A 20,000-nucleotide genomic window follows, 5' to 3' on the forward strand; every position below is an offset into this window, starting at 1 on the left:
AGAAATTCTGAAATTCATTCACCATACACTCAAGTCATTAGTTTGAAGGACATTTCCCTTGAGCCATCGTCCACCTTTTCTGAAAAGTCCCTGGCAAGCCGATCAGTAGATTTGTGTAATCTTACTTACAGACAAACGGATAGAAAAACAACCCAAAATCAATACCTATTCCCCTCTCTAGGAGGTGGAGTAGTAAAAACACAGCACTACAGATAATAACCAGAGAGAGAGAGAGAAAGAGAGAGAGATGGACAAAGAGGGAGAGAGCAAGTGTGGTAGTTAGATTGACGTACGTATATTGCTTTCAGCACAAGTGTGCCTTAAAGGCAAATGCATTTGAGTGCCTTTCTTAGCAAGGTAAATGGATAGCGACTAATGAAGGCTAATGAAAACCATTATCAGCTCAGTGTGTCATGCGGAGTGAATGAGCCACCCACCTTCCTCTTGGTGTAGACCACAATATTGACCGTAGCATCTGTCTGGAACCAGTCATAGCTGAGACACAAACAAACAAATGAACACACAATACCCCACACACACACACGCACGCACACATGCAGACACACGCACGCACACACAGATGAGCAGGCTTTTAAAGATTGAACTCCATTTAAGTTGAAAACAGCCAGTAGAGACACTCAAGCATGTATTTACAATCAATGCCAGTCACTGATTTTCTCACAGCAAATCAAACCTTAACAATAAACTTCAACAACATGTTGTCCAAAAAAACGGCAGCCACTAGGCTTCTATGCATTGACTCTGAAATTCTTAGGAGAGGGGTTTTCAGGCGGTTCTGTCCCAGGGTACCCCATTCAGACTAAGCAGTTGTCCGTGCCCCCACTTTGACCGCACGTTTGCATGTTCAGTCGGGAGCAGTCTCAGTCTCCACCACCTTAGCGGAGAGTTAGGCCTGGGGTGCACTGTGTGAGTAAGGGTTTCAGCCTCCACTCCCCGTGCTTAATAATCTCAATGTTCATGCACCATATGGAGGAATGTCAGACCCACGAGGCTCAAAAATAATCAACACTTGCATCTGTGCAATAAAGATAGCATTTTTAAATATTTGTAGTGCATAGCAAGTCACGGACTACAGCAATGCTGCCACAGACCACCAGTGGGCCGCGGACCACTGGTTGAAAACCCAGGCATTAAGATCTCTTTTGGGCCAATGATGAGGACCATTTAGAATTCAAATCAGAAATAGATAGAAACAAGGGAAAAGGGTGATGTGAGGGAGGATGGGGTGGAGGAGTGACACCCACCGAGGCCGCGTGTCTTTGGGGGGCGGAGGGCCAGCAGCAGGCCCCAGAGACGCAGGAGGGGGGAGAGATGGGGGCGCCAGACCTGAGAGAGAGAGGGGCAGAAGAAGAAAGAAGAGACAGAATAGAGGAGGGAAACAGGAGACACCAAAAAAAAGAGGTTAGCTACAACTCTTCACAGGAGACGGGATAGTGACAGATAACAGATGTATGGTGACTGTAAGGACAAATGATGACAGGTCTGCACATCTCCACAAAAACAACATGGCAGCCTCAGCAAAGAGAGACAGAATAGGATGCAGGAAAGGGTGGGAGAAATAGAGAAGAGAAGAGAGAGGCAAAGGAAGAAGGCGAGGGGTATAATGGAGAGATGAAGGAAGAGAGAGAGCAGGCAAATGACAGAAAGAGTGAAAGAAAGCTGGAAAAGAGAGAGAGAAATGGTAGAGATTCAGCAAACTACTGGTCCATTTAGACTTGATTGTAGAGCTAGCGCCTGCGATATTTAGAATAGAAAATGCATATTTTTTCAAATGGATTTTTGTTATTCCAAAGAAAAACAAGAAAAAGGGCATGTGCAGAAATATTGCACACCCTTGGACAGCAGTGACAGCCTCCAAACATTTTTGTATTCATCAACAAGCTTCGAGAGTGAGAGAGAAAGAGAGAGAGAGAGAGAGAGAGAGAGAGAGAGAGAGAGAGAGAGAGAGAGAGAGAGAGAGAGAGAGAGAGAGAGAGATGTGAAGCATTAAAAACCTCTTTCAGACACAGAGAGAGACACAGAGAAATGGGAGAGATTCAGCTACTGCTCCATTCAGACTTGATTGTACAGCTGGCACGCACACACGCACTGTACCTACAGTGCCATGAGAAAGTTTGGCACCCTTTTGGAAAATCATTACATCGGTTTACTTCTCGTTGACCTTTTAAAGTAGCAACTTCCTTTGAACACATGTTAAACTGTAGGGAAAGAGAAACATTTTCATAGGTGTAACAATTTTATGTGGATTTAAATATGTGCATAAATATGGGCACCCCAAAGAAGGTATACCATTAATATCACGTAGAGATCACCTCTGCTGATCTAATGGCCTTTGGATACTTGCTATACAAGAACACAAGTTCCAACTGCTGCTGCCCAGGTGAAAAAGTGGTTCAATTTAGTACAATAAAAGCATGACTGAAGTGTACTTAGCATGTTAAAAGTGCACTCGTGCTTTTTGTGCTAAGAAAAAGTATGTTTACAATATGCTTATTTAAAGTGTACTTAAAATTAGATGTAATTAAGTTGCTCTCAAAGAAAGTACACTTAGCGAACCATACTTCAAGTGGACTTCGAAGATGTTTGGCTAACTTACTAAAAGTGTATTTTTTAATAACATATTGCAATTGTACTTTTTAAAAGTGCAATATGATTACACTTCACCCAAATGTCTTTGAAGTGTGATTTTCTATAGTGTGCTTTAAAGTAAATCGTTTTAACATATTGCAAGTACACTTTTTCTAAGTGCACCATGATTGTACTTCACCCAAATATCTTCAAAGTGTGCTTATGTCACAGGTGGGGCGCGCGTTTGCTGGCCGCGCCCACTTTGATACTACTACCCTGGGAGTTCACTGCACAACACCAAAAACCAAGACACAAGTTCCAGTTTTCGTTCTATTTATTTACCACCACTGGATTAAAAGTCAAAGGGGTAGGCCTAGTTGTCTCTGTCCATTACCCACGGGGGAACAGTCCAGCCACCAAGTCCATCCGTGCGGGGGTTGCGAGGTGAATTACACTGCAACGGGGGCATGGCACACACGTTCAATCGGGAGCACCTGGCGGTGATGAGAAGCGATGGGAGTTCTTCTGCGTAGGCCCGGAATAGCTGGTTGGTCTTCAGCAGTCTTGGGTGCGAGCGAGAGGAAAAGAGAGAGCGAGAGAGAGAGCGAGAGAGAGAGAGCGGCGCACTCACGGGGGCCACAGTAACCAGGCGAATACGAGTCACTCATCTTCACGGTGGGGTGCATGTCTGTCTAACCCCTTTCCATCGAGGCAGGTTCACCTGGCCGTCACTCTGATTGCGGACTCCTTCTGGGCACTATGCCAGTCGCGCTCTCCTCCGAGCTGCCAGTTTGCCTTCTGATCCATAGGATCACGTCCACTTCTCATCCAACTTCTCGTCCCTTTCGCCTGGCTCTGTCCGGTTACCGGTGTCCGACGTCTCCCATCTTGCCGCTCCACTCTCGCCTCTCTCTCCCCTCAGGATGGCATTCTCGCAGTCATCTCTCCTTGCGGCTTCCTCCTCACAGTCTAGTTTCTTGCTGTTTAAAACTCTGCTCACCAACCCACGTGCACCAATCACCTCCATCCTCCTCACCTGCGCTCCATTATCCTAATCATGCTCCAGGTGCATTACATTGGGAATGAATGACATCTAGTTTTCGGTTCACTTGGGCCTCAATTGTCACCCCGTGTTCATTTACCCATAATGCACCATCATGCATGTCCCATCATGCAATGCACTTCTTGGAGGTAAATTTCTCAAACAGAAAGCCATTCATCCTGAAGGAATATTTTTGGTTTGCATGAAAATATTACTCATTGTTATATTCTGTGTTTATTGTAGGGGTTTTTAAAATTTAAAGTGGTACACAAAAAATGACCATGTTCCCACCGTCATTATGATGGTCACGTATATGTTCTGGTATATATAGGCTCACACTTCCCATAGTGTCCTGGTTGGAGGTAAGTTGGAATTAATTGTTCAAACAATGAATACAGTGTCACCATTAATCATCAATCCAAGTGATCAATTGCAGGAAGGAGGAGCAAGATTGAAGGAAAGTGAAATGTGTACCTGAAATCACTGTAACAATGCAATGATTGTAAATGTCAGTAATGCTAGGTATGCATACCAGAACACTACTGTGCCTGTGGTTGTGTGTAATGTACAAGCTCTGAGCACTGGCATGGATTGTAATATTACATTTATATTATTTCATGTACTTGGGAGTGTACTGTAAATACACTTCAAGCATACCTGTTATATATTTACAATACTTCATATGATATACTTTTTACAGACTTAAAATGTTCCAATGTAGTCCAAAGAAGCATGAAGTTAATATACTTTTATTGTACTTCTAGTAACAATAAAATGTTATAGAAGTGTACTCAAGCACACTCTTAATGCCATACAAATGCATGAAAAGCGTGTTTGGAGCATACTTTCAAAAGTATGCTTGTAGTGCACTTAAAGTTGTCCAAAAGCGGTGCCAATTTAGCATCCTCAGTGTGCTGCAAGTGTGCTGAAGTACTGCTTTAGTAGTGCTTCAGCGCACTAATAGTGCAATGAAGCGCAATCGCCGAAAATAGTACACTTCGTACTAAGTACGGTCAAAAAAAGTAGACTTTAAGTATATGGGTTTTTCACCTGGGTGGTGCTACTGAATAGTTGCCAATTATTCTATCCAGAACCCCTCTAATTCAGTCAGGTTATTCATCTGTCTTCTATACACATCAAATAAATCAAATTCAATCTTTTTCAATGATGGTAATATCTCAAGATTGGTATGACCATTTCAAGTCATTTTACTTGTTCTTTTGCATTATGTCATTGTTGAATTTTGATCAGTGCAGTGCAACTTTCACTTTCACAGCAGGGCTTTCACTTTCACTTTCACTTCACTTTCAAACACTGTCCTGCTGGAAAGTCCAAACTCTGCTCAGCTCTAATTTTGTGACTGACAGTTGGACATTCTTTTGAAAAATATGCTATTTGAAAAGAGTTAGTGAGGGCCTTAACTATAATAAGTTTTGCAGTGTGTGTATACTATCCACGCAGACCTAGGGTGTGTTTTAGACCAGAGGTCATCAAATTTATGGGTGAATTTTTTGACATGTCCACCTCCCATTGTTAAGGTCAAATAACTCTAGCTCAGTCTCATCTGACCACACTATGATTTCCCAAAATGCTTTTAGCTTGTGCAGATAAGCTTTCTGCACAAGTTTAACAACTTATTTCTGATGGATACACTGGAAAGCCTTTTTATTCGTCACCCATCCAATGAGCCTTTGCCTTGTGAAAAGTATACACGGAAGGCCCCCTGTCTAAGTCTGCACTATCAGCAGCTATGGTCTTGTAATTCTATGGAGGTGTCCTGTGGTGTGCCTGTTATCATTCTTACCATCATTTACCCATGCCCTTTTAACTATTTTTCAACAAACTACATTTTGTTCAGAGCCCACCATATTCCACTCTACAAGACAGAACTTAGGACAAGCCTCGTCTGCTATTATCTATGATAAATAACATTTTAATGACCAATCATGTCTGTCTTGGTGACTGAAGGGATACAAAGTCATTAAAACCAGTTTGTGCTGCAAAGGTGAGCTCTACTTCATATTAATGGTATACCTTCATTGGGATGCCCATATTTATGCACACGCCTATTTTTTTTTTAAATCCACATAAAATTGTTTCTGTAACACCAACCAATATTCCTCCACTGCTGAAATATTTCTCTTTCCCTACAGTTTAACATATCTTAAAATGAAGTTGCTACAACGAGAAATAAACCGATGATTTTCCTAAAGGGTGCCAAAACTTTCTCATGGCACTGTAAATAACAAGCACACACTGACACACAAGACTCAAGTCTATGGTTGCACACAAACAAACATTTCATTACCTTGTGCAACAAGTGGGAACAAGGTGAAGCTACCCTACTGTGTGAAAACACCCTCACCTCTCTCTCTCTCTCTCTCTCTCTCTCTCTCTCTCTCTCTCTCTCTCTCTCTCTCCTCTCTCTCTCTCTCTCTCTCTCTCTCTCTCTCTCTCTCTCTCACACTCACACTCACACTCACACTCACACTCACACTCACACTCACACACACACACACACACACACACACACACAGCACTTCCATCACATACCATTCACTGTTGTCTTCTTCTCCTCTTTCTCAGATGGAGCTGTGCAAGACAGAAGCAGCAGGACAGAGCGATCAATTTCATTTAAGGCATCATCAGCTGTGCACCGCACGCCTCCATTCACACTCTTACAGCTCACAAGCAGACTCACACTACCCACCGGGTGGATGAGTCAGTGTGTGTGTGTGTGTGTGTGTGTGTGTGTGTGTGTGTGTGTGTGTGTGTGTGTGTGTGTGTGTGTGTGTGTGTGTGTGTGTGTGTGTGTGTGTGTGTGTGTGTGTGTGTAGCATGCATGAACTAATCGATTTGAGTGTATGGGAGAGAGACTGTGTGCGCGTGTATGTGAGCGTGTGTATGTGTGCACGTGCGTGATACCTTTTCTTTATTTTTTCCTCTCATAGTGTAGTTCTTAGTGTTACTGATCATTTTCCTACTTTGTATCAATCACAAGCTATCAATATTAAAATCATGGTTGACCTTATTACTTGTGTGTGTGTGTGTGTGTGTGCAAGTGTGAGTGTGCATGTGCATGTGCATAATGATGAATGGTGTGAAGTGGGAGCTGTGGTTGGCTGCTCACCTTTGGTTACCACGGTGACCTTGGTGGCCATTCTCCCTACCAGGCACTCCTTCAACATCGACTCATAGTTTACCCAGCGATGCACCTGCAAGGCAAGGCAAGGCAAGGCAAGGCAAGGCAAGTTTATTTGTATAGCGCATTTCATACACAGGTGCAACTCAATGTGCTTCACAAAATTAACAAATGCAAAAAGAAAGGAAACAGGGAAGAAAGAAGGAAATAAATTAGAGTCAAAGAACATTTAAAACATTAAGATAAAACATAAGGTAAAATAATAATAATAAAATGAAAAATAAAAAAAAACATACAAATAAAAAATAAGAATGATATATAATTTAAGCTAGGGGAAAGCATCTGAGAACAGCTTTGTCTTGAGTCTAGATTTAAAGCTATCAATAGTGGGTGCATCATAGAGGTAGAAAATAACACTAGAGAGGACACAGCAATTTGCGACAGCACTGGGAAATGGCAGATGGAGCTTCCCAACTTCCGTAGGTAGTGTAGGTACCTTCAGGCAATGCAAGTCAATGGAGAACACGCCCACCCCTGTCAAAAAATGGACTAAAACTGTGTGAATATGAAGTAACACATTAATCAAAGACCAGATTTGAAATGTCAGGCTAAATATCTACTTAAATCATATGAGTCGATAAAATACATTTAAAAATCAAATAATATATTTTATGAACATAGTTAGCGACACTTCAACTATTGTCCTTGTATAGTGTGTTGATGGACATTTTCACATGATTAAGCCATTTTTGACAGAGGTGAGCCTCGTTCTCCATTAATTTCCATTTCTCTGATCTACCTACAGATAATGGCCGCTACAGATTGCCGTAAAAAGGGGGGCGGGGTCACCTCTAGTGTTATTTTCTACCTCTATGGGGTGCATTTTTACGTCATCTGGAAGCTGGTTCCAAAGCTTTGAAGCATAGAAGCTAAAGGCTGTCTCTCCACACTTGGTTTGTGTGTTTGTGTGTGTATGTGTATGTGTGTGTGTGTGTGTGTGTGTGTGTGTGTGTGTGTGTGTGTGTGTGTGTGTGTGTGTGTGTGTGTGTGTGTGTGTGTGTGTGTGTGTGAAAAAGAAAAAGTGAAAAACAAGAGTAGAAGATGGGCAGTGTGTGTGGACACGTGTGGTGTAGGTGTGTATGTACGTGTGGACGAAAAGAAAGTTATGGGAAAAAAGGGTAACATTTTATTTTAGGGATACATCTATTAGCACTAATACATACAATGTGCCTGTATAAGTAACGTGTAAGGCATATACAAAGCAAACATTTGTTAGGCATGTATTTGCAAATGTCTTGTTCATGCACAATAAGGGATTTATTACCAATTTAACCTTAGTAAGGACCTAGTAGGCCTTAGCGTTTGCTTAGTACATGCCTTAAAAGTTACTTATGGAGGCATTAACATTGTATGCATTAGTGCTAATAGATGTATCCCTAAAATAAAGTGTTACAGAAAAAAGAGTAAAAGATGGTGTGTGTGTGTGTGTGTGTGTGCGCGCGCGTGCGAACAGAGAAGTGAAAACGACAGTATTGGGTGAAAAGCGAGGGAAGCAGCATTGAAAAGGGGGGAGGTAGGCGAAGGGAAGAGAACAGGCAAGACTCCAAATAAAAGATGTGTTCCACAGACACGACAATAACAGCACCACTACAAGAAAAAACCCACAAGGGTGAATCACGAGACACGAGACACGACCACCCAAGAGATCTCGCAAATAAAGGATTTCAAGTCAGGCAACAAAGAGGACATATGAATGTCTACACTGCCACAGAAGAGAGAAGAGCAATACCATCAGCATCAAACTTGCTGATAGTCTATAATATGGAACCATGACAACTGTGGAATGCAACTGCAAAGCAACTCTGAAGTGCACAGCTGCAATTAGAGAGATAATTGGGACATCATGATTACGGTAATTAGCATAAAGACTGTGACACTGCATCCAGAAAAAGAGATAATTTTCCAAGTTCCCATGCAACGGTAAGAAAAACTTGAAGAGCCCTTGGAGGAGGCAGAATAACTCCACCAAGCCAGCATTCAACTTGCTACTAGTCCCATCTTTTTAATTTCATAAACATATATATTTTTAGGGATTGTAAGGCCTTGCTTTCATAGGAAAGTGAAGAGCAGACAGGAAACGATATGGGAGGGAGAGAGAAGGGGTAAGGTTGGGAGATGATCCAGGCTGGATTCAAACTTGGGTACCTTTGGGCACATAGCAGCCCATGTATGGTAGAGCCGTCTTGGCGAGTAATATCACAGCACCTCCACCCACAGGCCCCATTTTTAGCTTTATGCCCTCATATTATTTTATGCATAATATTCATTAATAATGTTGTATGTCATGTGCGGGCGTGTGTTTGGATGAGAGGTAGGAGAGAGAAATTCAGACTCTCAGTGCTCACGACCAATTTCTCAGAATTTCAGAGATAACAAAGGCTCATTCTATCCTATCCTATCCTGTCCAATCACACACCCGATATACAGTAGAGGCGCTGACGACCTGAACCAATTGTCCACTTGAAGGAGAAAAGGTGCGGCCCACTCGCTTAATTGCTGCTTTTGTGTGTACTGACCACTGACCTGTATTATACAATGAATAAAGAACCAAACACCCCATTTTCAGGTGCTGTTTATGATCTTACAGGCTATGTTTAGACAAGAAACCAGCCATTTTAAAATATAACTTTTTTGATATTCAATTTTTAATTTTTCAATGTATCATAATTCATGTTCTGAAGGTTGTTGTATTCCATGCTGTTTGAGTAATTTGTAGAGCCAGAACAAGAGCTTTCAAACAATACCTCAGACATCCTTTTGTGACTTACACTGACTGATATAGTAATCAAGGCTGAATGCATAGTGTCCTACCCTCACATGTAAACCTTTGCTAGTCTGTTTCTCCCTTAACTCATTGGCTGCCAGCCATTTTCATAAAAGAGTACCTCGGAGTGCCAGCCATTTTTCAGCATTTTGGGTGTTTTTTGGAGGCTCACAGAAAATTGAGTTCTGTGTCTATGTCAACACCATACCTATCAAAACACAGATTAGACGCTCATCTGTCATCAGAAAAAAACGGTGTCTCTCTACCCCTTTCCGTTCTTTCATAATCATCTGTTGAAATTAAGTGGAATTCGCCAAAATGCTGCTTTCTAGCCAAAAAGCTGAGAAAACGCCATTTGAAGTAGAACTATAACTGCAAACGTTTTTGCCCGTAATGGCATCGTCCTAACAACTCCAAACCTATCAGCTGCTATTACACAGTCTTCTGTCATCTGTAGCCTGAACAAAAAGATCATTTGTATGACCTTTTCAACCTAATATACTGAAATATAACGGGGGGACTCGAAAACAAGGGTGTTTTGGTTTAGTTGCTGGCGCGCAGCATGGATCATGACAGCAGTTGCCCCAACTCCGGTAACTCCCTACCTCTCCCTCTCCCTCTCCCTCTCTCTCTCCCCTCGTTGGAGAACGAATCACAGCTGGTTTATTTCCTCCAGAAATAGTACCATGTTGTGTCTTGTGGGGAGGGAGGCAGGTAGGCAGGCAGCACCGCTTAGCGTAGCTTACTGCAGCTTCTTTGGCAGAGCGGACAATTTGCAGATTGATGATTACTGTCATCATGGTTCTGCTATAGTGATCTTGTCATATATTGTTCAATGAATTTTCTTTTGATAAAGTACTGTAGTCCGGGAGCCGTGGGGTTGAACCCAGATTTCTTTGATAAAGTTCTTTTTTTTGCTTTATCTGGTAGATTTTAGGCAAGTCTTCAAGATTTCAGACGATGCCCGGTGATATCACTTGAGCATTTTCAGATTTTGAGCCTTTATTGTCCCATAAATGCGAATTATGACAAAAAACTAAAGACACCTAATATTACTGTGAATAATGTTACAAAATGTACCAAATTGCTTATATTACCTGAAAAACATTCACATTGGACTGCCTTAACACTGCCCTTATTGAAACAAACCCAATATGGGGTAATAATTAACCCTTTCATAACAGCAATCCCACAAATAAGACGAGACACTGTAGGTGAATAGGGTATTTTTTTTTACTTGCAGATATCAATATGAAACTTTATCAGATGATTACTTGTATGAATTGGAGAAAAAAATGTATTACAAGTTTTCTATATTTTATGTTTAAATATGCTAATTAGGCTATTATCTAATTAAATATGCACTAATTTGCATTATATTTTGATGCAATGAATCTGACCACCTGAAAATGCCAGCTTCAAAATTCCTTTTTTATTTTGTTAATATCCTATATACAAGAATATTTACTGTGGTTAATTGTGGCTATCTCCTTTTGTTATCCAGGTACAGAGAAAATACTGCTAATAACCTTAAAAAATGTGATTTCAGCCTATTTTTATGCATTTAGTTATATAAATCAGGTCATGAATGACAAATAAACAAATGCCTCAGTAAAAACATTCACAACATTGCTTAGAATAAGACTGTAAAGTATGGAACAGATTGTGCATTATGAGATCCTGCATAACATCACATCATGACAACATACATGACAACATCGCCGGTAGGTAGCCTACCACAAATAGCCAACATAAAAAAAAAGAACAACAGAGTGTGGGGGTAACTGGTGAGCAGTTGTTGGCTGTTCCAAAAGATGAGTAAAGAAATGACATACATCCAGTGTATCCAGACTGGTATTGAATGATCACTTAAATCCATAAAGCCATCAAATAAGATCTGTACATGCATTTCAATTTACACAGAAAGACCTACAGTATATACACTGCAACATACAGTACCGTACGCTGAGAGAGAGAGAGAGAGAGAGAGAGAGAGAGAGAGAGAGAGAGAGAGAGGTCTAAACATAGGAAAACAGCTATACATTATATATACGGTTGAGTCAAAAAATTAAGTCAATCCAGGGTCATTCCACGCCAAATCAACAGGAGCCTGCGCACTTAGGTGTCAAAAAATTCTGAAAATATTACTGAGTGTACCCATGGTACTTAAGAGAAACACTGTTACTTTATTTGAATGTAAGATGTATACTCTCCATGTTACAGCCAATTTCACTGGGGGAGGGGGGTGCCCATTTTGTTCACACTCTTTTTTTTTGTCAAAGTTCACAAGCCCGTAGCTCAATAACTAAACCATGTAGGAAGCTCAAATTTGGCATGCTGGTACATAGATAGGAATAGTTTGTTGCAAATCTGTCAGTTTTGGTTTGTATGATCCTGCATTGTCATAGCATTCCCTCAAAGATTATACAAATTGTACTGGAGTTTTTGGCTGTGCTCTGTTTAGGCCTTCAGAAGACATATTTGTGCCCAACATAGCCTCATGATTTTTCCCCTTGTAGATACAAGTAGAAACACTCCCATAAAAATCTATAAATAGAAAGGAAACCCCATCAGTGTTTGCCCAGAAGACCTCAAAAGTCTGACAAATCATTTTGGGTGTCATTTTCAGAGCACCAGAACCCCTTGTGGGATTGTCCACAGATTTTTATTTTATTTTTTTCTCCATTCTCCATGAAGTCTTTTTAAAAATGTCAATGAGACTTGTCTTTACAGCGTTTCTCTTAACTACCATGGGTACACTTGGTAATATTTTCAGAATTTTTTGAGACCTAAGTGCGCGGGCTCCTGTTGATTTGGCGTGGAATGACCCTCCAGTGTATCCTGACTGGTATTAAATGATCACTTAAAAGTCCATGAAGCCATCAAATAAGACATGTACATGCATTTAAATTTGCACAGAAAGACCTGTCTACACCTATACAACATACAGAGTCCTTAACACCTAAAACACCTATAGCCTACATTATACTACACGCACACGCGCGCGCACGCACACACACGCACACACACACACACACACACACACACACACACACACACACACACACACACACACACACACACATACACACACACATACACACACACACACACACACACACACACACACACACACACACACACACACACACACACACACACACACACACAGTAAAGCTCACACAACATTGGTTCGGCAGCATCCCAGCCAAAAACATGCACAGAAAATGGTGCAAGGCACACTGTTTACAGCACAGCTACATTTCTTAGAATTGCAGGGGCTTTTACTCTTGCAACCACATCTGATCATCTGTAAAATGTAGTCTGGTGCCACTTTGACCTTTTCTGGAACACTTATTGGTATCAGTGCTTTGTTGCATGGGTCTTTCTTCCATCCAAATGCTTCAGGAGATAGTTCAGGTGGAGTGTGAACCAATGTCCTCCACAATATTGCTTGAAAATGAGCCCTTTTCACATTCTCAAGAAATGCCTCTGTTGTTGGTGGAAGAGCAGCCAGGTTAGGTGAAGATAAATGACCTTTCCCATTCTTTTTTCCCCATACCACCAACCTTGTATGTGACATGCTGATACTGTCTGGAATGCCATAACATGCCGACACAAAGTTAATGGCCTCACTGGAAAGTTGTTGGAATGGTGCCAGCACATTACCAATTGATGTCAAGTGATATCCAGCTTTTAGGGTCTTGATAACAGAGCCTTTACCAATACCAAAATAGGATGCCACAGTGTCACACCCTGATATGGCATGGGCTGGTAAAAGGTCAATTACAATGTCATTTTGTGGATTTACATTTTTAATTTTATCTCTTTCCATGTTAATACGACCACCACTGAAATTATGTACTTTGTAGGCAAACAAATAATCAGCCAAAAATTATGTAATTATTACTTACAATTTTTATTTTGTGTTACAACAGCACAGGAAGAGTAAATAGCAATGTATGAAATGGTGAAATTCTGTGTCCAATTAGTACCGGTAATCCTTTCTGGGTATGTCTAAGCTGACACCACCAATATTCACCTAAATGTTACATATTTCTGACAAACAGCTAATTATGTAATTGTCTAAAATTTATTTGGTACGAGGACACTTTCTCCACTTTGATGTGGCAGGCCTACCACCCAGAATGCTCTATGGTTAATCATAGTGCAGTTATGAAGCTGTCAAAAGCTTGTGGGCTATGGCTGCAGCGAAATCAACATGAAAGGGTTAATATCTGAAATTGGCACATCACCCACTCTTATCCTGATGGGTAAGTGTTGGACAAACAGCAAAACCAAACAACCCACTATGAGATATAAAGCCACGTTTGGCGAAATGTTGGCCTTTGTGTCTCCGACTTGGAAAATCAGGCTTTTTGGGTGAATGCCCCGCCCCCAAACATGCATGACCCCACCCCCACTGATGTCCATACCTCACCACCTGTTCTTATACACATCCCACCATGTAAACAAACACAAAATAAGTATGGTATAGGGTATTTGGTCAGCATAACATGAATTGGGAGCCAAAGACTGTTGTAATCTATGGCTGCAGCACATCAAGCATAAAAGGCTCAATATCTGAAAATGCTCAAGGGATATCACCGGGCATCGTCTGGAATCTTAATAGGTACACCTTAGGCAACCACAAACTGCAAAGAAAAAAACTTTATCAGACGAAACTGGGTTCGGCTGATATTTGGCTTTTGGCTGCCGGACTATGATCACACATCCAACATTTCACAAGCCGATTGGAGTGGTGAATGCTAGCTGGTCTGAGGCTAAGTGCAATGCTTTCTAATGTGAGCTGAATGCATCTGACCAGACACAAAGGCTACTCTGTTCCAAGAATCTGCAACCCCCCTGTCTTTTTTGATGATACAGTAAGCTGATCATACTATACAGATCCATAAAAATAACTGTGGATTGAGTAAAAAATAGTTGACTTACCAAGGCTCCTTTATTTAGGCTTAGTTGTAAGTTGTTAGCGATTTCGTGCTAGCTAGCTAGCTAGCGTAGCAAACTTTATACCCAAGTTACCTCAGTTGGGACACATCACCACTAGTCCCGTGCATTCTCCTGTTAGATTATATTTTGTAAGCAACATCCTGATGTTGTGTAGGCTGATCACATTATCCAAAATGAAAGGTTGTCACACAGATCATCTCATGGTGTATTTTGGGCAAGTTAGCTACAATGCCTTCTAGCTAGATAGCAACAGGGGATTGTATTTTGGTCATGAGAGGAAGGTTTTTTTTTGGCCAGGCTCTGACACTAAAATCAGTAGCCTACCTGTGTTAAAATCAGAGGGCAAGAAAGTAGACTACTGTCACAGGTGCTTTACTTTCAAAAATGATTTTGCTATGCTACTTTTGAGATTATATTATAATAGTAAAAAAGGGGTGTTTTTGTCTTGACATTTCATCTTGCTCTGAGCTAAAGCCCTGCCTTGACTGTTCCTAAGGACACTTCTGCCACCTACAGGAACAGTTAGAAAATGCCTTGAGGCTTGAAATTCATACAGAAGATAGGTCAGACCGTCCTCGAGGCCTGGCTGTAAAAAAACGCAATTGTCGGCGAACGACGTCGAAGGTAGGGGGCGTCACTATTTGAAATGACGTCATTCGACGGCCAAGGCAGCCAATGAGTTAATATTGGTGTCAGATTAACAAAATGCAGTTCTGGGGTGCTACCTTGCTACTAAACAGGCACATGATTGAAATCCGTTTGATGATTGAATTCACGTGAAATGACCCAATTGGGACATCATGATTACGGTAATTAGCATAAAGACTGTGACACTGCATCCAGAAAAAGAGATACTTTTCCAAGTTCCCATGCAACGGGAAGACAAACTTGGAGAGCCCTTGGAGGAGGCAGAATAACTCCGCCAAGCCAGCAATCAACTTGCTACCAGTCCCATCTTTTTAATTTCATAAATATATATTTTTTAGGGATTGTAAGGCCTTGCTTTCATAGGAAAGTGAAGAGCAGACAGGAAACGATATGGGAGGGAGAGAGAAGGGGTAAGGTTGGGAGATGATCCAGGCTGGATTCAAACTTGGGTACCTTTGGGCACATAGCAGCCCATGTATGGTAGAGCCGTCCTGGCGAGAAATATCACAGCGCAGCTTTATTCCCCGGTAGCAGGACACCTATGATGTCATGCGGGCGTGCGGGCGTCCAAGTTGCTTCTTTTCTAACTTTCTGGTGAAGTGCCGTTATTAGTTCTATCGCATCTGGTTGTCTAGTCAAGACCGCGTCGTTAGTTCTATCGCATCTGGTTGTCTAGTCAAGACCCCGTTACTAATTCTACGAAGCCTTAGCTCAACATATTAATAAATTAATACTTAAATGCTGGTAACCGGGTGATAAGCGGAATAGCGGCCTTCGAGGTGTCCTGATATCAAGGGAAAATGGACTTGGCGAAGCGAACAGCCCTTCGGCTGCGCCGTCGGGCTGTTTAGAACGCTCCGCCTCGTCCATTATTTCCCTTGATATTGGGACACCTCGTCGGCCGCTATTCCATACATAATGTTGTATGTCATGTGTGGGCGTGTGTTTGGATGAGAGGTAGGAGAGAGAAATTCAGACTCTCAGTGCTCACGACCAATTTCTCAGAATTTCAGAGATAACAAAGGCTCATTCTATCCTATCCTATCCAATCACACACCCGATATAGAGTAGAGGCGCTGACAACCTGAACCAATTGTCCACTTGAAGGAGAAACGGTGCGGCCCACTCGCTTAATTGCTGCTTTTGGGTGTACTGACCACTGACCTGTATTATACAATCCCTCAACACTTGACCCATCCTACTTGACAATGCAGCATCCAAAGCCATCACTAACACTTCCAGACAGGCTCTTCCCAAACAACAGGATAGAACTCAGAAAATAGAATAGAATAGAACTCAGAAAACCTGCACTATGCAAGAGAAGCCAAGAACAAGAGACCACTTCGACTACATACCTGCACCTGCACCTATCAGTGTGCGGTTTGACCTCCCAGCCAACATAATTCAAGACAGGTAGCTCCATATGTATCCCGAACAGCAGTGGTTCTCAACATTTGGATATTGGAAATTTGCTAAACAAAACAGATAAGAGGCAATAGGTAGAAAATAGAGGTGATACGCAAAATATTCCCCAAAGATAGAGTCTGTTATCAGGTGGTACTGCATGAATGCCTGAGCTGGCTCAAACCCGGGTAGACTCTCTAAGGCATGCTGTGTGTGTGTGTGTGTGTGTGTGTGTGTGTGTGTGTGTGTGTGTGTGTGTGTGTGTGTGTGTGTGTGTGTGTGTGTGTGGTGTGGTGTGGTGTGGTGTGGTGTGTGTGGTGTGTGTGTACTGTATTTAACCCTGTGCTAATGTACTTAATAAAAAAAACACTAACCCCATTTGGCTTCTACACTTATTGTTCTGTATATTTCCAGAACACTTTGTATCTGCAAGTGATGTTTGCAATGATTGTGTCATCAATTGTAAGTCGCTTTGGATGAAAGCGTCTGCCAAATATAATGTAATGGTGTCACAGACCATTTCTCGTTTTTTCATCCTTTCTGTCTGATTTTTTGGTCAGGTGCATTTTCAGTTTCACACCTTTGCAGGTACCATGTAGCTGTTCCCATCACCCACTGAAGTTGCCCAGCTAGCGGTGCTGTTAGGTACAATATGTATGGAATAGCGGCCGACGAGGTGTCCTGATATCAAGGGAAATAATGGATGAGGCGGAGCGTTCTAAACAGCCCGACGGCGCAGCCGAAGTCCATTTTCCCTTGATATCGGGACACCTCGAAGGCCGCTATTCCGCTTATCACCCGGTTACCAGCATTTAAGTATTAATTTATTAAAATGTTAATCTAAGGCTTTGTGAGAAAGTGGATTCACTACTGCGCTTGGTATGTTGCTATGGGCACCACTTCCTAATCTAGTGAGACGCGCCTCTATCGGAGACATGTAAGGACACGCGCAGAATGTTGGGGTGACTTGACAACCAAATGCGATAGAATTGACGACGCGGTCTTGACTAGACAACCAGATGTGATAGAACTAGTAACAGCACTTCGCCAGAAAGTTAGAAAAGAAGCAACTTGGACACCCGCATGACATCATAGGTGTCCTGCTACCGGGGAATAAAGGACACCTGCTCAGCCAATCAGAAGACGTTCCGTCTGTTCACTGGGTGATAAATTGATTTGCGAGTAGACGGAACGTCTTCTGATTGGCTGAGCAGGTGTCCTTTATTCCCCGGTAGCAGGACACCTATGATGTCATGCGGGCTTGCGGGCGTCCAAGTTACTTCTTTTCTAACTTTCTGGCGAAGTACCGTTACTAGTTCTATCGCATCTGGTTGTCTAGTCAAGACCGCGTCGTTAATTCTATCGCATCTGGTTGTCTAGTCAAGACCCCGTTACTAATTCTATCGCATCTCGTTGTCAAGTCAAAAACCCAGTCGTCAATTCTATCGCATTTGGTTGTCATGTCACCCCAACATTCTGCGCGCGTCCTTAGGCTATGCCTCCGATAAAGGCGCGTCTCACTAGATTAGGAAGTGGTGCCTATAGCAACGTACCAAGCGCAGTGGTGAATCTACTTTCGCACGAAGCCTTAGATCAACTTACTAATAAATTAATAAATTAATACTTAAATGCTGGTAACCGGGTGATAAGCGGAATAGCGGCCTTCGAGGTGTCCCGATATCAAGGGAAAATGGACTTGGCGAAGCGAACAGCCCTTCGGCTGCGCCGTCGGGCTGTTTAGAACGCTACGCCTCGTCCATCATTTCCCTTGATATCAGGACACCTTGTCGTCCGCTATTCCATACTTAAAGGTGGGGTTGCAGGTATGACATCACGTTGGGGGTAAGGTTCTACATAGACTCCTATGAGCCTGCGGAACCCCCAACATGATGTCATAATAGTACATATTCTTAAAATGGTTAACCTGCAACCCCACCTTTAAGTCCTTGAAGGGAGGTGCTCTGCTGAAGTGTCTTGCTGAAGGCCACTTCAGCCGTGGGCGGTAGGGAGGGTGTAGGAGATCACAAATATTCCTCCTACTGTGAGCAGCACATACAGTATGCATGTTGAAATTGGCCGGAAATCTCCTTTAACCAGGCACCTGGCCGCACCAACCAGGACAGGCAAGTCTAGAATTCACCACGCGCCTAGGGCTGCACAATTAATCGAAAAATGATCAAAATCGTGATAAAATAGTGAAATCGAACTCATGATTTTAATCGTGATTTAATCGTGGCAATAGTGACCTACTTTTGAGAGCGTCCTTGAAGCCAGAACATACTGACAGGCTGGTGTTTCTGGCCAGAAATCTGTCCACTTAAGTTTCATGCTATTGCCTTTACATAATTATTAAAATTTATTTTATTTTGCTCATCCCATATGTAATTCATTCTTGGTTATATTTCATCTTGTTATAATTTTCAAAAAAATCAGCAAAAACCAAAATAATCGTGATTATGATTTTTTCCATAATCGTGCAGCCCTACACGCGCCTAGAGATTCTTTAAGTATATCTCTCTCTACTCTCTCTGACGCGCCTTGTCCAGAAGAGGTAGGCCTTGCCATTCTACTAGCAGGCAGCTGCTTAGTCACTGTTCCGGAGTCGTCTGACTGTCCAATCCCCTGGCTGCTCCCACTCACGCCAGCCATCGATTGGTTGCTGGGGACCAGACTCCTAATTAGACGTGGCAGTAGAAAAGAGGGATGGTCCACTGGGGGCACAAGTGTGTATGTATAATTAGGAGACGAAACGTGTAAGTAAAAGCATACACAAGGAAAGGTTGGTGTGTGTGTGTGTGTGTGTGTATGTGTGTGTGTGTGTGTACATGTGTGACTGTGTTTGAAGTGGCGTATCAGCATGCCAGGGACACCCAGAGACAAAGGAGCATTGCTTGGTTCGATTGGTTAATTAAATGGGCAGGCGCTCAATGAAAGCTCCAGTCAGCAGGGGCGCTCACGGTCGTACGAGCAGCATGTTGCCTGGACGACACCTGGATCCCAGATTAAGCACTCGCAAACAGAAAATAATCACAGAAAACTACTGCAACACCCTACCTATAGGCCTTCCCCAAAGGTCACTCAGGCAGGTGCAGCTAATCCACAATGCAGTTGCTAGAATTCTAACCAAAACATAGAAGAGAGATCATATCACTCCAGTCATTACATTGATATTGGCAGTGAGTTATAGTTACTGCAGAGCAATATCATCCTAAAGGATGTATTGAGTGTTCAGAGTCTCCTCTACTGGTTTTACCTAGAGTAAAATCCAGACAGGGTGAAATGGCATTTATGGCATTATACAGCTAAATGCTGGAACCAGCTTCCTGTTCAAATTAGAGTTGCCCCAACAGTGTCATGTTTTAAAAAGAAATTTAAAAACA

The 20,000-nt window shown here is 42.2% G+C and overlaps 1 protein-coding gene across 3 annotated transcripts in view; it reads right to left on the reverse strand.

Annotated features, from left to right (window-relative positions):
- LOC134449196 (cytochrome b5 reductase 4) overlaps positions 1-20,000 on the reverse strand; it is a 64,732-nt gene that overhangs the window by 30,355 nt on the left and 14,377 nt on the right. For 2 of the 3 annotated variants that reach the window (XM_063199018.1, XM_063199020.1), the window contains 4 exons: positions 6,762-6,846; positions 6,185-6,223; positions 1,266-1,347; positions 438-495 (listed from right to left, as the gene is read on the reverse strand). In XM_063199018.1, coding sequence (XP_063055088.1) covers positions 438-495; positions 1,266-1,347; positions 6,185-6,223; positions 6,762-6,846 — 264 coding nt within the window. The remainder of the gene's footprint in view (positions 1-437; positions 496-1,265; positions 1,348-6,184; positions 6,224-6,761; positions 6,847-20,000) is intronic. The other variant, XM_063199019.1, reaches the window with a different exon arrangement.

The sequence above is a fragment of the Engraulis encrasicolus genome, chromosome 5 (genome assembly GCF_034702125.1).
Source record: "Engraulis encrasicolus isolate BLACKSEA-1 chromosome 5, IST_EnEncr_1.0, whole genome shotgun sequence".
Classification (NCBI taxonomy): Eukaryota; Metazoa; Chordata; class Actinopteri; order Clupeiformes; family Engraulidae; genus Engraulis; species Engraulis encrasicolus.